This window comes from Ictalurus furcatus, chromosome 5, assembly GCF_023375685.1.
Source record: "Ictalurus furcatus strain D&B chromosome 5, Billie_1.0, whole genome shotgun sequence".
NCBI lineage: Eukaryota > Metazoa > Chordata > Actinopteri > Siluriformes > Ictaluridae > Ictalurus > Ictalurus furcatus.
The window spans coordinates 26823818-26845149 of record NC_071259.1 but is presented as its reverse complement, the minus strand read 5'-3'; the positions used below and the strand labels follow the sequence as shown (position 1 = coordinate 26845149).

The window sequence follows — 21332 nt, the reverse complement described above, 5'->3', positions numbered from 1 at the left end:
ATAAGCATGAAACACACATTCAGAAACCTGAAACACGCACACACACACGAACGTAGGAATATTGGATGCATCAGTAGGAGATCGAATGGAGATGTTGACAGAGCAAGCCTTAGCAAAGTTTGAGCACTCCTGCGTAATTAGAGAGCTTGTGTAATAAGACATGGCTTCTGCTGCGCTGTCATCCCTCTCTTCAAATGAAACAGATGATTAAATAAGGAGTGACCTCTAAAGCCCATATAATCAAATCCGTCTCATCGTTCTCTCATGTGGATTGACCTGTGGCCAAAAGGGTTCTCCAAGCAGTCCTTCTGCCTAATATTAATAACCATTGTGAAAATGCTCTCACTATACAGTAATGTGGACAATCATGGAAATGCTATTCAGCAACACTTTTCCTTTCACTAGCACTGAAAATGCCCATCTCATTTCTTAAACTGCCGTTCAGCTACATTAAACACATCATCTCTCGACAAGTATCCATTCTGGCCCTGGCTGCATCGTTTAAGCATGAAGGAGACCCAAGGAGAAAAGAGCTATTGTTTTAAAAGAACATGTCCGTAATACCACCATCATCCTGACATGGTGGAGGATCTGATCATCGAAGATATGCCATCCGCTGCAGGGGTGGCGAGAGTCAGATATGGGGTATAATTTATGACATAGCACGTAGGAAAGCAGCCGGTTGAGGTCTCATTACTGCACAGCAAGGGTTTTCCCCACCCTCCCATCCTGATCACTTCTGGTGCTAGACAGAGACCATCTGCTTTAATCCCACCAGCACTACTTAACCCTGGTCCCAGCTTTACTTAACCCAGCATACAGCATGTCTGACTTACACACGATACCTAGAGGTGGACAACTCATAAATTTATTAGCTAGCTGACCTGCCAAGCAAAATCTCCTGTGTACTGCCCTCATGTTTTAGTTGCCTGGAAACTACAGCTAACTGACTATGATAAAAGGTGGTAGCTATAGTAATGTAATAGCATATGGCCAGCAAGTTAGCTAGAGCAGAGGTTCCCAAACTTTTCCAGGGCAAGGCCCCCAAAATGGCATTAACATTTGACCGAGGCCCCCCTTTTGCAAGATGTCTTTAAAACACATTAAAAATACAGACTTCTGAATATACCCCCCCCCCTTTTTTTTTTGTTATGGATAATTACATTTTACACCTTTACATTACATTAGGAATTGATTGTGTTTGTGGGTGTCTGTGTGGTTGTCTGAGAGTGAGAAAGAAAAAACATACTAGTGGGAAGGATGGGCTTGGTGGCTCCAACCAAACTGTTGAGGCCCCCTGGCGGCCCCCACTTTGTAAACCACTGAGCTAGAGCATTAGTACAGAAGGGAAACAAACAAGTTTATGAGTAGTATCATCTGCTGACAAAGTAGGTGTACTTAAAAATTTAATAAATTAATAAATAAATAAATAAATAAAAATAAGTAAAATATCAATGGGAATATACTCCAAATATAGTTCTCATATGAATTCATAGGAGTGCCAATAATTGTTGCACACCTATATGTAACAATGATATTTTTATAAACCTGTGTTTTGTTGGCAATTCTTTGCTATCCATGAGAGCAGCTTTGTGAATTTTTTAAACAAAAGATCAAAAGGGTAAACAATTAAGACAATTTCTCACAGCCTTCTTTGCTCATATTTACCAAGGGTGCCAACATTAGTGGAGGCCACTGTATATATTGTGATACATATGATATCCTGTATCATAGAAATGCCTTCGAGAATTGTGATAGTGCATTTTTCAACACAAGTTTAAACACAGCTACTTAACAAAACCCTTTGTCTAGCAAATGTCAATACTAATACACCAGACATGAAATCTGCTTGTCCCAGACGCCCGGGTGAGTGATCGGGCGAGTGATTGGGCCACCCTGGTAAAGTACAAGAATATACAGCGATTGAAACTCCGCCTTAAAGAACACTAGCATTTTGACCCTAATCTCAGTACACAGTATCTGTAGTCTAGGTACAATTATTACAAACAAGAATTTCAACACACTTTTCTGCACTGAGCAAAGAACAGACAGTCTGTTTGCCCATAACTCACTTATAATAAAAGTCTAAGAGCAGTTGTTGAAATTTGATAATAAATGCTTAAAATGTTACTCTGTCTAACCAAAATTCTCAACTCCAGCCATTTAACTAGAACAGTAAATGTCTTAGGATTACACAGACATGAACGAATGTCTTACCAAAGCTGTACTTTTGTAAATTTATCCAGCGAACGCAATAAAGTAAACAGCAGATTCTTTTATGCTAGAAATGCTTAAATGCTAGAAAAATGCGTAGGAATGACGGCGGAGTTTCCACAGTGCTTTTGTTTATAGACGAGTCATGAACGTTTTTGAGGTGTGTTAGTGTATTTAAAAAAACAAAAAACAAACAAAAAAAAAAAAAAGATTTTTAGTGCCATGATGCTTGCTGAAAACAGCTAGTGTTAAAAGCTATACTGCAGAGCACGGCACTGCAATTTTAAGAATCAGCATGCTATATCATGTCTGATTTAATCAAATGAATTACAATTAGCTTTAATGACTTCTCATTTAACCGCCTTTTATGAGGCCGTGGCGAACAGCTTATTAACCACTTACGGTCATGAGTTTTGCTGGCGAAGCTTTGGCGAGATCACTAAGTTTGATGTGAGATTTTAGCATACAAAAGGTTTCTGTCGCTAAATGCAAATCAGCTATGCCATGAACATGCTTAGTAGATAGTGAGAGTGCGAGTATGAAGAACATCAGCGTGAAACTTTTGCAAATCTAATATGATGACGGCTTTAAAATGACAGAGCTTTAGAGTTTGGTTTACAAATCCCTTTGACTGTAGAATTCATGAATAATGCATGTTTCCCATTAATTATTATTTTTTTTGACCTTCAAATCTACCTCATAGACTTCAAGTATAAGACAGATTCAATTAAACACATTTTCTGGGTTTCTTTTCTCAGACCAAGGAAATGTAAAAATGTGGCAATCATACATTTACTATAAATGTGATGGATAGATTAGATTGAAAAATGCTGGAGTTTTCCTTTAGTAATAATTGATTACAGCTCACTCGCGGTTAATGTCCCGTAATTTGTATTAAGCTAATTGATGACTAAGTGTTGTTGTGGTGTAATGAATAGTGCTCTGAATGCATCAGAGCAGAAATGAATATACTTCTACCTCTGGTAAGTCTATTTATAATGTTCACGGCACTATAATTATAACTCAATAATTTTTATTAATGCTGTTACACTGTAAGAAGTGCATTGCAATATAATATGCAAACTGTATATAGCCCAGAACTGGATTTGTTCATCCCTAAATTAGAGCTTGTATAGTATGAGGATCTCATAGGTACAGTGAGTCACATATGCCTAGAATACTGAGCTACAAATAACCCAGAAGTGATCTCTCTCTATTTTGTTTTGACCCATGGCCATAAGGATCTTCAACTCTGTGGGTTGACTGTAGGTGGGAAGTTTAAAACAGGACAGTAATAATCTCAAGTTGCTTAAACAACAACAACAACAGAAACTTGCTTTAGTAATGATCACATTATTTGGCTTCTGTATCCAATTAACCATAATCGCAAGACCAGAGAACCGAGCTAATTGGATAATTTTAGTTAACGTTAAGTTCCCCATTTGTACACTCTTAAAAAACAAAAAAAATGTTTACCCTTCTTTGCAGAACACTTCACCAAAACGTTTCAAGTAGAACTCCTTTAAAAAGTTTGACACAGACTCAGAAAAGCAATTTGAAGCTCTCTGGGTGGGAGTTATGGTGTTGCTCTCAATCAGCGTGACACGAGCCAATCGTGGGAATACGTGAGCTCATGTATGCGGAAGAGGGTAGTTAGCACATTCCTCTGAGTGTGTTCAGCTGCCCTGTGATGTGTAGCATGAGCAGCGGTTCGAAAAGATGCAATATTTTGGAGGAAGCACGCTCTAGACTTGATGCTCTCGGGTTGGTAGCGGTCATGTCATAGTGGGAAAACTAGGTAGTGGGTGGGAACTGGCAAATGACCAAATTGGGGAAAAATGGGAAACAAAACCCAGAAAGAACAGTAAAACTAATAAAAAACCTAATAGGAACGCTCTGTAGTTACCAGAGTGATGAATGTGAGCCTGGACCTTCTGGTGAGTCCTGGGTCTTTAATGGGTTAAGCATTCAAAGAACTAGGAATTAAATGAGTTCCTAAAAAAATTAGGAGTAAGAGTATATGTAGGAATAAGAGTGTATGTATTAATTGAATGACCAATCATAATGCAAACTATACATTTAAATGAACAGAAAATGGCTGTTTTTGTTGTTCTTGATTTAAAGTGGTAAACCAGTTATGTTCATAACTTGCCTAAATAATTGAGACAATTACGTATTTATTAGTGTCCAAAATTTTCATTTCAGCTATTATCATGAAGTTCATGGTTTGCTTATTAGCTCTAGCAATTAAAAAAAAAAAAAAAAAAAAAAAAAAAAGAGCGAGAGACCATTAAGGAAATCAAACTTGACATATTTCTCCTGTTCGGTCTTGTTGACTGCCAAAACCTGAATGACTAATGATAAGCATGACAGTCACTCCTAGCAACCAGGCCGAGACATCTTGTGTTTCTCCATAGTAATTACTAGGAGTTAGGGACCCTGATTAAAACTAATTGGAGTGAGCCAAATGCTAAGCTCCACCTCCCACTGGACCTCACCGTGTTAGGGGACAAATGAGGACTGTGACCAAAAACTCCATGATTTCTGAAGGTGATTTCCATCTCAAACAAAATTGTTCTTTGATTTTCAGTAGCTCTCTGCACATGTGAATAAATCAGGAGAGGGTCCCTTGGTACAGGTACAGAGCGTAGATTGGTCTCTATCAAAGCCTAAGCTTTTCAGTTCCTGCGATGAATAGTGGGGAACAAAAGCGATGGAAGCAGAGGGACATCTTGCCTCATTAGGCTTCTGCTTAATCACTCTTCTGAAAGCATGTTGAAAGAGGTGCAGAGCATCTGGGCAAAAAGTACCATTCCCCTCTCACTTCTCACTTTCATTACACAACTCTTTTCATGTAGCAGCTTTGGACTCACCAGATAGAAGATCAGGATCTCTGTTCAGTATCATACAGGAGGCTAAGACATGACCAGAACCTTTGATGTTAATAGGCTGATAAATGGTGGCAAGTTCAAAATCTTGTGTTTTATTGCTGATCATTTTACTGGGAAAACATATGGAACATGCATCATAAATAAAGTACCAACTATGACATGAACAGATTGAATGACATTTATGCCAATTTTTGTCATTTTGTTTTTATGTCATGCCGTCTGTTAAGTTATAACTAATATGCCATGAAGCTGTAAGAGGTTAAATTGTTATCTATCTATCTATCTATCTATCTATAGCGATTTCTGTTTATTTTAGCAGGGTTTTTTTTTTTTTTTTTTAATCAGCAGCAAGTGACACAGGATGCTGGTAATTTAGGAATTTGCAGTTGCCATAATAATTAGTGCACACATAAAATATGCAAACGAGCTGAAAGGGGATGTGAGGTGTCTAATGACACCGGCATCCTAAAAACAAAGAATGTCTTTCGCTTAGTTAAACCTCCTAAGCTACTGTAGGTCATTTTGTGGACAGAAAACCAGCAGAAGATCACCAGAATCCAGAAAAATGGCTGGGATGCAATGTTTCAGTTAAAGCCCTGAGGTGACATTTTGTCAGGAGGGAATCAGCAGCTAATAGCCGCATTAGCTAACGTGTATTAACATCAGCTAACTGCTAAGGTCATAATATAGTTATTTGAGTTAATCCACAACTGACATGTAGCCTACAAATTTTACATATTTTAAAATTTTACATATTTTACATCAATCCTATGTTCTCCGATATAACCCTTCACAACTAGCCATGCAGCCAACTTGCTAGCTAGGCAAGCTAATATCTGCTATACCTGTTGATGTGTTCACACCCATTAGTATTTGTAGATACACATTTATTTTCACAGATTTCATTAGCTGATAGGATTTCTGACAGAATGTTTGTCATATTCATGATTGTTCATAATTTGCAACAGTGACACTTGCAAAAAAACAAAACAAAAATAAAAAATAAACAGAGTTAACCTGACAGGATCGCAGAGAATTATTTTTTCTTTCTTTCTTTTTTTTTTCTTTTTTAGTCATGAACATTCATTATCTTTACTGCCAACACTAACTAAAAGCTAGAGCTAACCTGACCGGTTTTCTGACAGGATTTTTATGTTAATTTTTAAAGAAAATGATCAGCAAGAGTTAACCTGACAGGAAATTATTTATAATTTTTATTGACTGATGTTTAAAATCTAGCTAGAGCTAACCCGACAGGAGGATCTCGCTACAAGTTAACCTGAGTTAACCCGACTACCCCACACTATCTTCATCATTCATTCCCAACAACAGGAAGTACCACCTATTACTCACTTTTCCATTTAAAAACAGGGTGGAAATAATTCCCCAGAACATCTGAATCATAATGGGATATGAGTGGCACTTAGTGTCAGAATGCTTTTACTGACATTTTAGACTCAAATCACCAACCATTCGCTCTCGGTTGATTGGCCTAATAGTTCAGAATTGACTGGAATTAATTTTGTTTTAACTGTACAAATCTTTCTCATTTACTGTTCATTACTGGGGACATTACATAGACAAGTATGCGTGCTAGGAGAGTGATGTACAAAAGTCATTTCCATACCTGCGCACCCAATAATTTTAGTGAATTAAGCAATCGCTACGATTAAATTATTATTTAACGAGCAACGGAAATGCGTCGGCTGTATCAGGTGTGTCAGGAAATGCTTCACCCCTTTTCAGTGTGTGGACATTCAAAAAGCACATAGCAACAGGCTTTCATTTCCTTTCATGTGCAAATGAGGACGTTGTAATGTTACCCACGTGATATTCTACTTAAGAGCACAGCAGAATCTAGAGCTGCATCAATACTGATACTGGTATCAGCCCAATACTGTGGACCATTTACTTGTACTCATAAAAACCGCCCTGATACATTGTTATTCTCTCAGACAGCATCAGTAACCTGATAAAACTTCTTATGCCATTTACACAGTATCCTTAATATAGAGAGCAAGGGTGGGAGAGCAGTATCAGCAAGCATGGTTAATAAAAAATGAGTGCAAGGTGATGTAAATTGAACGCAAACAAAGTTATTCACAAGTGTCGAGCATGCAAAGAAACTGCTGCTTGTAAGAGCACTTCAGTTCTGCGAGCACCGAGACTTCCTGTGCATTTTTAACGACCACACTGATACTGTTCTGCGCTCGGGTCAGCCGTCCTCACACTCTTTAAGATACAGTTTAAATACTATAAAAATCAGCACAAAGGGTTCATTTGGAGCAGAAAATGGCAGCAACCACCATAAGCGATGTAAATGCTGCCCTTGGTTACTTAATATTAACTAGGCTATTAATTTCAGGATCAGTATCGTTATAGCAAAAAGCTAAAATAATACAGAATCGGTGCATGCCTAACAGAAACATTTCAGTTAGTAGCCACTGCAAAAGTTTTCACCACCAGTCTAAATCATTTATATTCCCTTTGTCCAGAAGTGTACACACACTCGGGGCGTTTTTTTTGTTTTTTTTTTAATGAACATTATTCTGTCTTTTCCGTCTCCTATCTTGTTTTGCCTCTAGTACAAGAACAGCCTAACAAAAATTCCCATTTATTCTGTTGACGTCAGTTGTAGTCTATGGAGACATAGGAGACCTTTCATAAAGATGACCTTCTGCCGTCTCCAAGTGTCAGCTGTTCCAAATCCTCTGCCTGAGAAAACAAACTTTGATCAAGGTTACTGCTTTCTGTTAGTATTGGCTAAAGCCCTGCAAATCCACTGCTGGACAAAGTACAATCGGCTTCTACAGAGGCTGCCAGAGTTTCATTCAGCCCTGTGTCAGGAGCTTTAATAACTCAAGTTCATAGCTGAGGCTGATTTCTGACCGCACAGAGGTGGGATGGGAAGGTTGGTCTCCCACTCACCCGCTCCAGGCATGCATCACTTCAGGCCTCGGGCAGGTGCGCACACACACACACTTTTCGATTCAAGCCCTTGGTAAATATCAGGAACATTCGTGGGACATTTGTCCCAGGCATTTGTACAGCAGCTTAATACGGAAGCTTCATATTGCTTGGAAAATTTTTAAAGAATGGAATCGTGACTGAATGTTTCAGTGTGTGTGTGTCTGTGTGTGTGTGTGGGAGAGTGTTAAAGAGACGGAGAGGGAGAGAACAGCTTGCATGCAATACTGCGCAAAATCATTCTAATTCAATTTATTACTACAGTGAAAATATTTCATGGACACATTATCATTTTTGTTCAAGGATAAACATCACACCAGGTGTCAGACTTTGGTCGAAAACAGGTTGGGGGGAATCAAAAAATCATAAATCCTCATAAAACAGCACAATCACTACAAAATACATCAAAGAAAGGTTCCATCTAGCAAGCTAAAGGGATTTTTACTTTGCCCTTGAACCCTTGAGCCCTAAAGAATATTATTCAGTAATTCGGTTCCTATGAATTATTTAGTAAATACATTAAAACTAATAGGAAAGCTCTGTAGTTATAAGAGAAATGAATGCCTGGAGTCTGGAGCCACAGGTGAGGCCTGGGACTCATTAACCATTCAAAGAACTCTTGAGAATCCTTCTTTCTAAGAGTATATTTGTGTTCAGGGTCAGGCCTGTCACATTTCTGAAAGTCAGTCTGAGAAGTCATTGTCAAACATGATTGCAGTTAACAATTTTTTTTAACAAGGAAGATATTAGACAATTATTAATAATAAAGCATATTTCCAAAATATCCAAATAGTTTACTGGACAGCAGTCAATTATGAAAACAAATAATGGTCTTTTTTGTACTAATTAACTCAATCTTGTCAGTAACACGAGTGAGAGTGGACTAATGCTACAAGCAGTCAGAAAAGGGGAAAAAAATCTGATTTGTCTGGGGTTTTTTTTTTTCCTCGCAGATTTGACTGGGTTTTTCTGCCTATAACATACTTTGACACACTAAAGAAATCATAGATATATTCCACCAAAGCAAGGTAGAAATGTTTTTACTTTATTTTTTAAATCTTGCCTTGACTATCTTCCTACAAAAATCACGTTGGGTGAGAAGCCAGTTTAACAAACACTGTATAAAAACCTAAATCAACCTGCCTAAAGATGTCTAAAACTTTACTAGCTAAGTGTGATTTCCACACACAGTGAACATCACGCTTTGATCAAATGGTTGGATAGGCACATGCAATAGTGAAAGAGACAAAAATCTAATATCAATTCAGGTTGTAACCAGATACCAGATGTTCACTTGTCCACAATGCACCTTCACCTTCATGCAGCTGGAATGGAATCTTTAAACGCAGTTTTCTCCTTCTAGATCAGGGGTGTCCAGTCTTATCAGGAAAGGGTCGGTGTAGCTGCAGGTTTTCATTCTAACCGAGCAGAAACCACACCTGAGTCTACTGAAAGCAAAGATCAACTGATTAAACAGGTGGAATCAGGTATGGCCCTTGCTTGATTGGAATGAAAACCTGCACACACCGGCCCTTTGTTATAAGATTGGACACCCCTGTTCTTTACATAACCAGTTTTTAAATTGATTTAAAATGACTTTACTTGTGGTTGAGATACATGCAAAAGAGAGACATATTAAAACTACAGGCTTTCCTGAACTGACATACAGCGACATCTAATACTGGCGCCCTTCACCGATAATACCTGATGAGGTTGGAGAATAAATGGCAAGGGATCTGAGACCATTCCTCTATACAGAATCTCTCCAGATCCTTCAAATGTTGAGGTCCACGCTGGTTGACTCTCCTCTTCAGTTCACCCCACAGGTTTTCTATGGGGTTCAGGTCAGGGGACTGGGATGGCCATGGCAGGACCTTGATTTTGTGGTCAGTAAATAATTTTTGTGTTGATTTTGATGTATGTTTTGGATCATGATCCTGCTGGAAGATCCAACCATGGCCCATTTTAAACTTTCAGGCAGAGGCAGTCAGGTTTCATTTAATATCTGTTGATATTTGATAGAGGCCATGATGCCATGTGTCCTAACAAAATGTGCAGGTCCTCTGGCAGAAAAACAGCCCCAAAACATTAAAGAGCCACCGCCATATTTAACCGTGGGCATGAGGTACTTTTCCATATGGCTACCTCTCTGTGTGCCAAAACCACCTCTGGTGTTTACTGCCAAAAAGCCCTATTGGTTTCATCTGACCATAGAACCCGATCCCATTTGAAGTTCCAGTAGTGTCTGGCAAACGGAAGACTCTTGAGATTATTGGATGAGAGTAGAGGCTTTTTTCTTGAAACCCTTTCAAACAACTTGTGGTGATGAAGGTGACTTCAGATTGTAGTTTTGGAGACTTTCTAACCACAAGACACAACTAACTTCTGCAATTCTCCAGCTGTGATCCTCTGAGATTTTTTGGCCACTCGAACCGTCCTCTTCACAGAGACAACATAGACACATGTCCAATTCCAATTAGATTCATAACATTCCGGTTGACTGGAACTTTTCAGTGCTTTTGCTATTTTCTAATAGCCACTTCCCATTTTGTGAAGCTCAACAACCTTTTGCTGCACAGCTATATTCCTTGGTCTTACATATTATTATGAATGACTAAGGGAATTTGGCCTATGTTATATCTCATTTTTATACCCCTGTGAAACAGGAAGTCATGGTTGAACAATTTCCTGTTCCTAGTCACCCAGGTGTACTAAATAAAAAGTAAAATATCAATGGGAATATACTTCGAATATATTTTTAAAGTATGAATTCATAGGGGTGCCTATAATTGTTGCATTGTTTGATATCCATGAGGGCATAGTATTTTTGTGAATTTTCTGAACAAAAGATCAAAACGTTCAACAATAAAAAGGAATATTTACCAAGGGTGCCGATATTAGTGGAGGGCACTGTAAGTATATAGAGTATAAAATGTCAGAGTTTCCACAAGTGAGGGGTTTTCCCAGGTCACCACACATATTACTGTGTTAGACAACAAAACAACGACAGTGCCACAACTAAATCCTTTGGCCAAGAATAATGATTTCTTTTAGAAATACAGATACAAGCTGCGATTAAACTGGCACCATCCCTTAAAAACAAACATCGAATGATGGCAATACATCAAGCCATTGCTGAGATATTGTCTCACGTCCTGTGTACAGCAGCCCTCCTAATTTGAAAATGAACTCAAAGCTTGTTGACATCAGGTCATGATGCTAGACATATGTGCCAAGTTTGATGTGTAAAAGCATTGCCTCACCTGGGAATCACCAGAAAGAACGATCATAATTTGATGTTGAGTGGTTCAAAAGTTACCTCTAGATGTGAATTTAGACAAAATATCTTCGAGTCCCCTAGGCCCTGGTCCTTAACTCACTTACAGAATTTGACCTGAATATGTCACATCCTTAAATAAATTAGTGTGTTAGGGAAGAACCACACAGCACATCAAGAATCCACGAAACAAGTTTTGTTTGGGTTGGTCTCACGAACCCAAATGCCAGAGAATCCAATACGGTGGAAATTACCAGCATGGCTTCGTCTGAACTCGGTATGACCCAAAGAATCAGAAAAAAGTGGGATTGCATTTCTGTGATGTTCCAATAATTCTGGTGGAATTATTAATGCAAATTTATGTCCAGATTTGCCCAGTTGCTGATGCATGCCATCGACTCCTAGGTGGAAGTATAATAATAAGACAATGATAAGATACAATATGCACTTTGGCCCCCAACAAGTTGCCTTGGCGGTTTGATTGCAATTACAATCACCTTCAATAATCCGGATCTTAAATCATTGTGATCAAGTGTTTGTGTAATCATTGTGGCCATTCATGTTATGGGTAAATATGAATGCATAATGATCTTAACAAATATTTGCCCAAACACGGTACGCTTGATAATCCAAACCAATCATTAAAAAATGGCTTCAGTGTTCATTCACAAATGACTAAATATAGAAAAAGGACTGAATGGTGCCAGAGTATTTGCTAACATGTCTGGCAGTCAAACATAATTTTATCCAGGATCTCCTTGGCAATGTGACACCTGCAACTGAGATTTTCATTTCTGTCAAGCACCATCCTTGAGATCTTGCCTCATGTTCAAGTCCTACACGATTTATGGTGCTATTCGGTCTAGTCGAAATGGGCTGCATGTGGCAGTCCATCTCAATCTTGCAGGGCTATCTCTAATGGGGTAAAGTCTGATGACAATTCTAGAGGTCCTCAGCTGGAGAAGGGCCGACAGGAATCTGAATGGGACGTCTGAATATATTTCATTTATACAAGCCAAAATATTTCAACGGGGCCAAGAAAAATCCCTGAGTAACTATTTTCCAGACTTTAACTCTTTTCTAAAAGCACTTAGCAATTGCATCTTTGATATCCATTAAGCATCATCTATTTGAGAATAGGTAGAGGACAATCACATTTCCCAAACATAGACTGTCACATTTCCTTTATAAGAGCAGAAACTCAAGCAGACATGGCATTAAATCCAGCCACTACTTGAAAGTGTTCACCTGAGAGGAGCACTCCTTGGAAGATAATTTCATAATGAGCACAGTTAATGGCGCAAAGTGCTGCAGGTCAGGAACTGCACACATTTGTGTAGATGATACACGTTTCCTCAGGACACGTCTCCACAACGGCGGAAAGTATATAGCAACAAGAACAGTAGCAACAACGCTAACCTCTATATCCATAATGAGCTCAAGCTGTGGCTTCTTGATTACATGCCTGCACGCAGCATGAGAACGTACATTGGATAATAAGATCGGGTTTGACGCACTGGCTTCAGAAAGGCCGTAAATGGATTTTTGGAAATGTGGTGCGCCATTCCGGCTCTTATTTTATACCGCACAGCACTGCGAGGGTTCCACGGCAGTCACGCCGTAACGAATATGATGAGCAGCCTGAGCTGGGTTCGTGCTCTAGCTAAGGGAAATCTTTACAAGAAAGCCATATCAATAAAAACACAAAACAAGATAATCAAAATGGTAATAAGATGGAATGCACTAGTGAAATTTACATCAGGTGTCTGAAAGGCGGCTTACGGCACAAACCAAGCTGCTTCCAGGAAAAATGCCGTGGTGCAGGTCAAGTCTTTGAAACTAAAACAGACAATATGGTGAAGAATGGTGAGAAATACACCCAAGAATCTTGGCACGATTCACTGAAAGGAAACAATTAGTTCCATCCCTTCCATTAGTGTGCAGCAGAAGACAATGCAATGGAACATTTGAAGAAAAGAGAGAGAGAGAGAGAGAGAGAGAGAGATAAAAGTAAATGAAATTCCTTTCAGGATGGTCCACAGGTACCGCCTGGCACGAGCGTGATTTATTCAGCAGCACAAGCCGCCAGGTGTTCTGAATAGTGTGCCGATATCAAAAGGCGGAAATGTGCATTAAAATTTGCTCTCACATTAACATTCTGCTATGCATGTGGAGGAACACAAACACCTTTGCCTGGAGCACGACTCCAAAGTGAATAATTCAACCTCTGCACAATCGTGCTCTTCTATGATATGGGCCTATTTTCTTATTGCTTTTAAAAAGTCACAATAAGAAACACATCTACATGTCTGGCCCCTCTGCTACACACACACACACACACACAGCAGTTTCGTGCTCCTACCATGTGTGTGCCACGGTGAAGCGCCTCTGCTTGTGGATGTTGTTGTTGATCAGCATGCGACGCAGCAGGCGTGGCGAGTTGCGGGGCGACAAACGGGGCGAGATGGCCGCGGGTGAGCGGCGGTGCCCGCGCGGGCGCTCCTGCTGCAGAAGGTTCTCCCTCAGGATCTTCACCAGGTCCTCGTTCAACCCCACATGCTTGGGCATGGGTGGCACAGCCAGCGTGTCCTGCTGTGCCATCCTGCAATCCTTCCGACTCACTCCCTGTGGCTGTTAATCCCGTCCACTGGCTCCCAGCCCGTGCCAACGGGGGAGCAGGGCAACTCGGCAACTCCGTTTCTCAGCCACCTCCTCAGCACTTTGATGCAGAAAAAGAGGGGGGGGGGAAATAGACCAAGGAAGGAAAACGAAAGGAGAAAGAGCTCGGGGAAGAGCAGAGCGAGCTGGTGTTGGAATAGTGAGCTCCTGTCAGGACGGCTGCAGAGTGGTGTAGTGTGGTGCTCAGAGTGGGAGGGCAAGACGTGCAGGGAGGGAGGGAGAGAGTGAGTGAGTGAGTGAGGGAGAGAGTGAGGAAGAGGGAGGGGAGAGAGAGAGAGAGCTGTTTGCAGCTTCATGCTGTGCCTTGACTGCAAGCTGATGCTAATAAAAGATGTGCGAGTGACTATTGAATGTTTCAGTGTGTATGTGTAGTGTGTGGACGTGTGCATGTGACTGAAGAGATAAGAAAACTTCATCTCAGATTCTTGGCTGCTGTTCAAATAAACTGAGCTGTTTTATTCAATATGTCTAGACCCACACATCTTAGAAAACAAACAAACAAACAAAAACCATCATCACCCATATGTACCGGAGCATAACTACCCAGGCAACTCCATTTCTTATGCATAGAACAGCTATAACACATGAACACAACACAAAGATGCTGCATACCACAATTCATACAGGGATCAGGAGCCTAAATGCAAGAGCTGGCTTTGGAAGCATTTAACTATGTAACTAAAAGAGAAAGACAAGAAAATGTGGAGGAGATATCGATTTGGAGAGATGCAGGCACTGTATAGTGAAAAGAAACACAGCTATTTTTATGTGCTCTGGCAGGAATGTTTGTTTTTATTTTTGCTGTTCCTAACAACCATTTGGGTAACCATTTCTCCCAAATCATTTTTCATAGAAGCAATGTTACCGAGTCCCGCTAGGATTTAGCGCTTTTGCGACCGCAGAAATGAACGCCAAATCAAGGAAACGGCGCAATACTTGGGCCAAGACACCTCACGTGACATCACAACGCACCATGTGACGTCATCACAGCGCACATTCAGCCAAAGCCTCCTTCGATTCATGGGCGTTGAACATGAGCACAGCTAAAAGGTCTCATTTATCGGAAGACAATAAAACAAAAAAAGATAAGGGCAAAGCGATTTCGTGCAATTGCAATTTCACCAATTTAAGAAGCTTTCTGTGAAAAAACAAACGAACACAAAATAGTCCGCAAATCTTGAAAAACCTGCAGAAAAAATAACAAGCATTTTTGGCCGCAACAATCACAAAAAAACCCCTGTGTTTTGCTATCCCACAAGTAAACTGGGTTCAGGGATCTGCTGCGCATGAGAGAATCTGATTTCCTCTCAGACTCTCAATGGCTGTTTCTCATCACTGTACTTGTAACTAGTTGCAGAGGGGTTCACACTACATGATTCATCGCCGAGAATATCAAACATGCTTGAAAAGATCCGAGCCTCTGTGATTGCTCTCAGACAGAAAATCCTGTCACTGAACCGCTTAAATTACAAGAGCGGTAGCCACGGAAGTGTTCATAAAATAGATGCAGAAAGGGTAGAGTGTAGGCACAAAAGTGACTGGTGACGGGATGATCAGGGCTAAAATCCTGTAATGGGCTTTAGTGCAGCCCTTTCCAGCTGTTTTTGGGGGGTGGGGGGAAACTGGAGAACCTGGAGGAAACCCAGTCGGACACAGGGAGAAAATGCAAAACTCCACACAGACAGTAATCCGAACTCAGGATTGCAGCCGGGTCCCTGTAGGTAGCAATGCATCCGACTTCACCACCATGCCACTGATAAATTCACATGTATGCATAAATCAACACTTCCTGGCATACATAAGCTCCAGGAGTACAAACGCACTGCACAAGGGATAATAGTGGAAATAGTTTCCGAAGAAGCTACTCTCACTTTATAGCATGTCAGCTAGTTTGCTAGCAAGCACACATTGTTTTGTACATTCCTGTTAAAGCTGCTTCCAGTAAAATTGCCGTCCCTTCTTCCTTTTCATCTTCATCTGACGAGTTTTCATAGTTTAATATTCCGGAAAAGCTGCTAACACTACCGTAGTAGCGTTTTCGAACTAGGAAGGGGAATTTCACCTGGTGAACACAGACAAGCGTGACACACTGTGATACACACAGTGAAACGTCCCAGTGCGGTCACAGGAAGCGTAAACACTCTGGGAACACCACTCACCCAATCAAATTAGTGGACTGGAACTAACTGCTGTGTAATAATAATTAAAGTGTGCATTTCAATAATATATTGGTTATATTTCGGTTCGGTTGAAGAGTTAAACAGTTAAGCAGACATATTTATCTGAATCTTTTATTATGCAGTTCAGCTTTTGACTTGCTTTTAGCTCAACAAGAACCCAGACAGTGTGGGAATTCTTCTGCCAGATGGCATTTCTTTTATTTTTCTCTTTATAATTGCTCATATTGTTGTTGCACATTAAAGAGAAGCCAAATACTACTATAAATAACTTTAGACAGGATCACATGACATACAAAACTATGGCAACAGCATTTTTCAGCAAGTCAACAGCAAGTCATGACTGGTCAGCGGTACGTGACGGCCACGTCTAATTAAACTACGTGAACTTCATCCTATTTCTCACAATCCCACAATTCCTGATTCATATTTTCATGACTGCATATTGAAAACGAATGGGTGAAAAAATTTTACCTGGCGAATTTACCTTCAGTGCGTCTGTACCATAACACTAAGGTATCATTATATAGTACGAAGGCTATTTCATTTTCATTTTGCAATATACGATTAATGCAATTCCATATCTGCTGAAGAGTAAAGATGAAGTGTACTTGTCATCCAATTGAGCACATTTATTGTGAGTTTTAATAGATATTACCCATTTTACCTGCCAGGCAGTGTTCCCATACAAGAGCTGTTCTTAACCTCACTGCTGGTGATCTACTTTATGGCAGTTTTTCCTCTGCTCTAAAGACCTCATTACATGTATCAGCTGTATCGGCTCTTGACGAGCTGAATCGGGTGTCAGAGAAAGCGACATAAAGCACAGCGAGTCCTCAGTGATTCGGTAGAGAACAGTTGCTGATCTTCTGTAAATGCTTTTGGCAAACTACAGAACTCTCAACAGCCTAACACGGCACATGCTTCTGGCGTACTTTTGGCTCACTGCCAAAACAATACGGTATTAATACAAAAAGAACGTCGTTGACCTTGTCTCTAAATTTCCACAGTATGATATGAATTTTGCTGTATAATCAAATTTGACCATGCTATACCAGTCTCTCCAACAGAAATCTAACAGAAATCAATGCAAAATCAAGCAAACTCAGCAATATTCGGAGGAGCTTGCAATTTTTCAAAATTACCCCAGGTTTTCTTCAGATTCGGGCCAAGACGCATCGTTTGACGTCATCGCAACGCGCATTCAGCTAAAGCCCTCTTCGATTCACGTGCGTCTAACGTGAGTACAGCTAAAAAAAGGTCTCGGCGAAAAACCGTGCAAAACAGTTTTGCACAATTGCAATTTCGCCAATTCAAGCAGTTTTCTGCTAAGCACAAACAACTCTGCAAGTTGCATCGCAAATTTTGAGAGAGAAAAAAAACGCAGCAAAATCACAACAACAAAAAAAAAAAATCTGTAAAATCCTGTGTGGACGGATACGCACTGTCAGCTTCTTGCAAAGATACCATGAACAGAGAATCTTCATTTCTCTGATCATCTCCAACAAATATAGAATTATACTGCAAGCCCTCGTTAGAGTTATTTTTGTGTCATTCCACTGAGTTTTATAGAAAACAGAAAACCCATGATGGAAAACACAATTTCAGATGAGATGATGTAGTAAAAAATGAAGTAAAAAAGAATGACGCATTGCAATATGTGCAATACGTGAATGTGCAATTAATACGTAATTGTACGATCTTTTTTTTTTTTTTTTTTTTTTTACATTCCATCACAGAAATGTTTGCATTCTTCACTTATAATAATACGACAGGCAGCGTTCTTACTACAATACTCGCACGATATAATATTTGTTATGAAATAACCACCACTGCATAAAGAAAACAAAGCATCTACTTTAATATATTCATAAACATATGCTTATTTTTCACATATTGCAAAACATAACTTTCTTGCTAAGGACAAAGATTAGGGTATTCTATAGACAGGACAATGGCTATAGTGTAATGGTTTTATTAGTTTAAAGCCGGGCACGTTCATACAGAATTGAATTATTGAGATGCAATCACACGCGTGTTTATATTGAGGATTACACAATGGCTTCCAATATGGCTCAGCCAATCAAATTTTCGACCAGAAACCATCCCTTTTTAATTAAAAACGACACTTTTCACATGATTCCATTATTGGGGATATAACACATATAATGTGATCATATAATGCACACATCACTATTTTCTCACAACGTTTTCAACTCAACATCTTCTGAAACACTGTAAAGTGCACATGAAAAGACTGCATCTACAGACACTGGCGCGTTTGTCATCATCCACCCCCCTTTGCTCTCTCGCTCTTGCTCCACCCCCAGTTGCTTTTTGAAGAGCGGAGACATTTTATCACGCGGTGCAGGGAGTAAAGTAATTGGGCCTCACAAGCAACACTGCTTTTAGTCAATAATGGGGTCAGAATCCCTGTGTTTTACTGTGTGGGCTGCGGTTGTTATCTGCACTTTTACTGAGAGAAAAAAGCCTGTTAAACTCATGAGGAAGGAGCAACCCGATGGCTTACTGACCTCACCGCACCTCACCCATATTGACTTCTTCATCTCTACAGTGCATGGAGACCAAACAACACAAATGTTGCTGATCGAGCAGTATTAAATAGGATATTGGTGTCACATGTGGAACATGGCCATCAACAAACATCTCTGTGAAAGGCCGTGCAAAACAATTTCGTCTAATTACAATTGTGCCAATTCAAGTAGTTCTCTGCAAAAAAAAATAAAAATAAAAAAAAATACCACAAAAAAAAAAAAAAAGCCTTATTTGCTCTCCTCAAGCGCACGGTAGCTTAGTGGTTAGCACGTTCGCCTCACACCTCCAGGGCCAGGGGTTCGATTCCCACCGTGGCCCTGTGTGTGCGGAGTTTGCATGTTCTCCCCGTGCTGCGGGGATTTCCTCCCCAGTCCAAAGACATGCATGGTAGGCTGATTGGCATGTCCAAAGTGTCCGTAGTGTATGAATGGGTGTGTGAATGTGATTGTGCCCTGCGATGGATTGGCACCCTGTCCAGGGTGTACCCCGCCTTGTGCCCGATGCTCCCTGGATAGGCTCCAGGTTCCCCGTGACCCTGAAAAGGATTAAGCAGTATAGAAGGTGGATGGATGCTCTCCTCAAAAAAACACGCACAAAGCCCAGGGTTGAATTTTGTAAGTGATGGGCCACAAGAAACAATACCTTCCTTGTATTTTAGCATCTTGTTTTCCCTCATCACCTTCGTGTACTTCTTTTCAAAAAACTGACACTAAGTCAGCTGCCTTTTTTTCACCGTTTCCATCATGTATGAGCACATGTGACTTATAAGATGAGTGGAAATGTATTTTGGGAAGGCATTTTGTGGCATAAAAATTAAAATGATTTATTATTATTTTTTAGGGCTGCAACTAACAATTATTTTCATAATCGATTAGTTGGCCAATTATTTTTTTCGATTAATCGGATGGGGTGGGGCGAACTTTCAGTATCTTGTTTTTGTTTATTTAAAATAAAATCCACAAACTGAGTGTTACAAATATAAACTCAGATTAAAATTTACACAACTGTTTGTACAAAACAGAAAAGAACCTAATACACACACACCAGAACATATATTATTAATTTAGGACTGTAGTTTAATTCGGTGCTTTTTGTGCATCAATACAAAATAACGCATACAATACACAATGTAAACAAAAATAAATTTTATATTATATTATATTATATATATATATATATATATATATATATATATATATATATATATATATATATATAAAATTATTTTTGTTAACACACATCCCCCCCACACACACTTTTAATAAAATAATAGAGCTGCAGATACTAAAGTTGTGTCCCAAATGAAGTACTGTACACTTACACTGTGCACTCTGCACTACCGTCTAGTGTGTGGATTTTAGAAAGGTAATATCATCTCAAATATAACACTAGCGGTTTTTTTTACTAACCGGAAGTATAAGCCGCTTCTAGGCGACTGCGCATGACGTCATACGCACGCTAGCATTAGCAGACACTCAGAATCACCAACAATGACTTTCTTCAGTTTACTTTCTGTCAGCGTTACCTTTTATTCCCAACATGACCTCAGTCACCAACAGACGGAGGCAAGGTCACGTGACTGAGGAAGAAAGTCAGAAAGGCATTTCTGTAAAAAAAAAAAAAAAAAAAAACGCTAGTGTTATATTTGAGATGATATTACCTTTCTAAAATCCACACCCTAGACGGTAGTGCAGAGTGCACAGTGTAAGTTTACAGTACTTCATTTGGGACACAACTTTAGTATCTACTCTCCGAAGCGTATTTTCTGAACAGGAATAACGTAATGAGTAAACATGCCCCGTGCCGCGCGCAGACCAACTAATCCATAATGAGATTCGTTGACAATGATTTCCACAATCGATTTATTATCGATTTTATGGATTAGTTGCTGCAGCTCTATTATTTTATTAAAAGTGTGTGTATGGGGGGGGGGGGGGAGGTTGGGGGGTGCTATTCAGGCACTTCAGATCTGAGAGGTGCCGGATCCCGTTCCAGCAGGATCAAACAAATTAAGTACTGGATATAATCCTTAACACCATCTGCATTGTACTGGACTTACTTCAAATGGAATGGTCGGGAGAATTTCATTTGAGAAAGGGGTAAGACGTTGTTTGGAAAGTCCGCTTTAGATACGCTACAAAACATCTGTTAACTGATTCACAACAATATGTGACAATTATGTTTATCTATTTATGACATCAATGTCATAAAATGTAGCAATAAATTACACAATGAATTTGAAAATGTGATTAGGACTAGGGATACATTTATAGTCTACAGATGATCTGCGTAAATGTTAACAATCATAAACATTTGGCATATTGTCACCCGCAATGTCTACAGTGGACTATCCAAATAAAGTGTAACAGAGTCTGAAGATTGTGGAGTTATTCAGAAACAAGCCACTGGCATCCTTCCCTCAATGCAAACACCTCAAACTTTGATGTCCAATGTGAACTATGATGTCCAATGTGCAAAAGCATTGAATGGCACTTTAGACTCTCTACAGTAGTTCCTATCATCCTCTGAGGTACATCATAGTTTGTTCAGATGCAGGTAAAAGCAAAAAAA

At 39.7% G+C, this 21332-nt stretch overlaps 1 protein-coding gene across 2 annotated transcripts in view; it reads right to left on the bottom strand.

Moving 5' to 3' along the window:
- Positions 1 to 14166, bottom strand: part of pde4d (phosphodiesterase 4D, cAMP-specific) — a 115435-nt gene extending 101269 nt beyond the window's left edge. For both annotated transcript variants that reach the window (XM_053625500.1, XM_053625505.1), the window contains exon 1: positions 13712 to 14166. In XM_053625500.1, the coding sequence (XP_053481475.1) occupies positions 13712 to 13950 (239 nt within the window). In that variant the 5' untranslated portion in view covers positions 13951 to 14166. The remainder of the gene's footprint in view (positions 1 to 13711) is intronic.
- Between the last annotated feature and the right edge of the window lie 7166 nt (positions 14167 to 21332).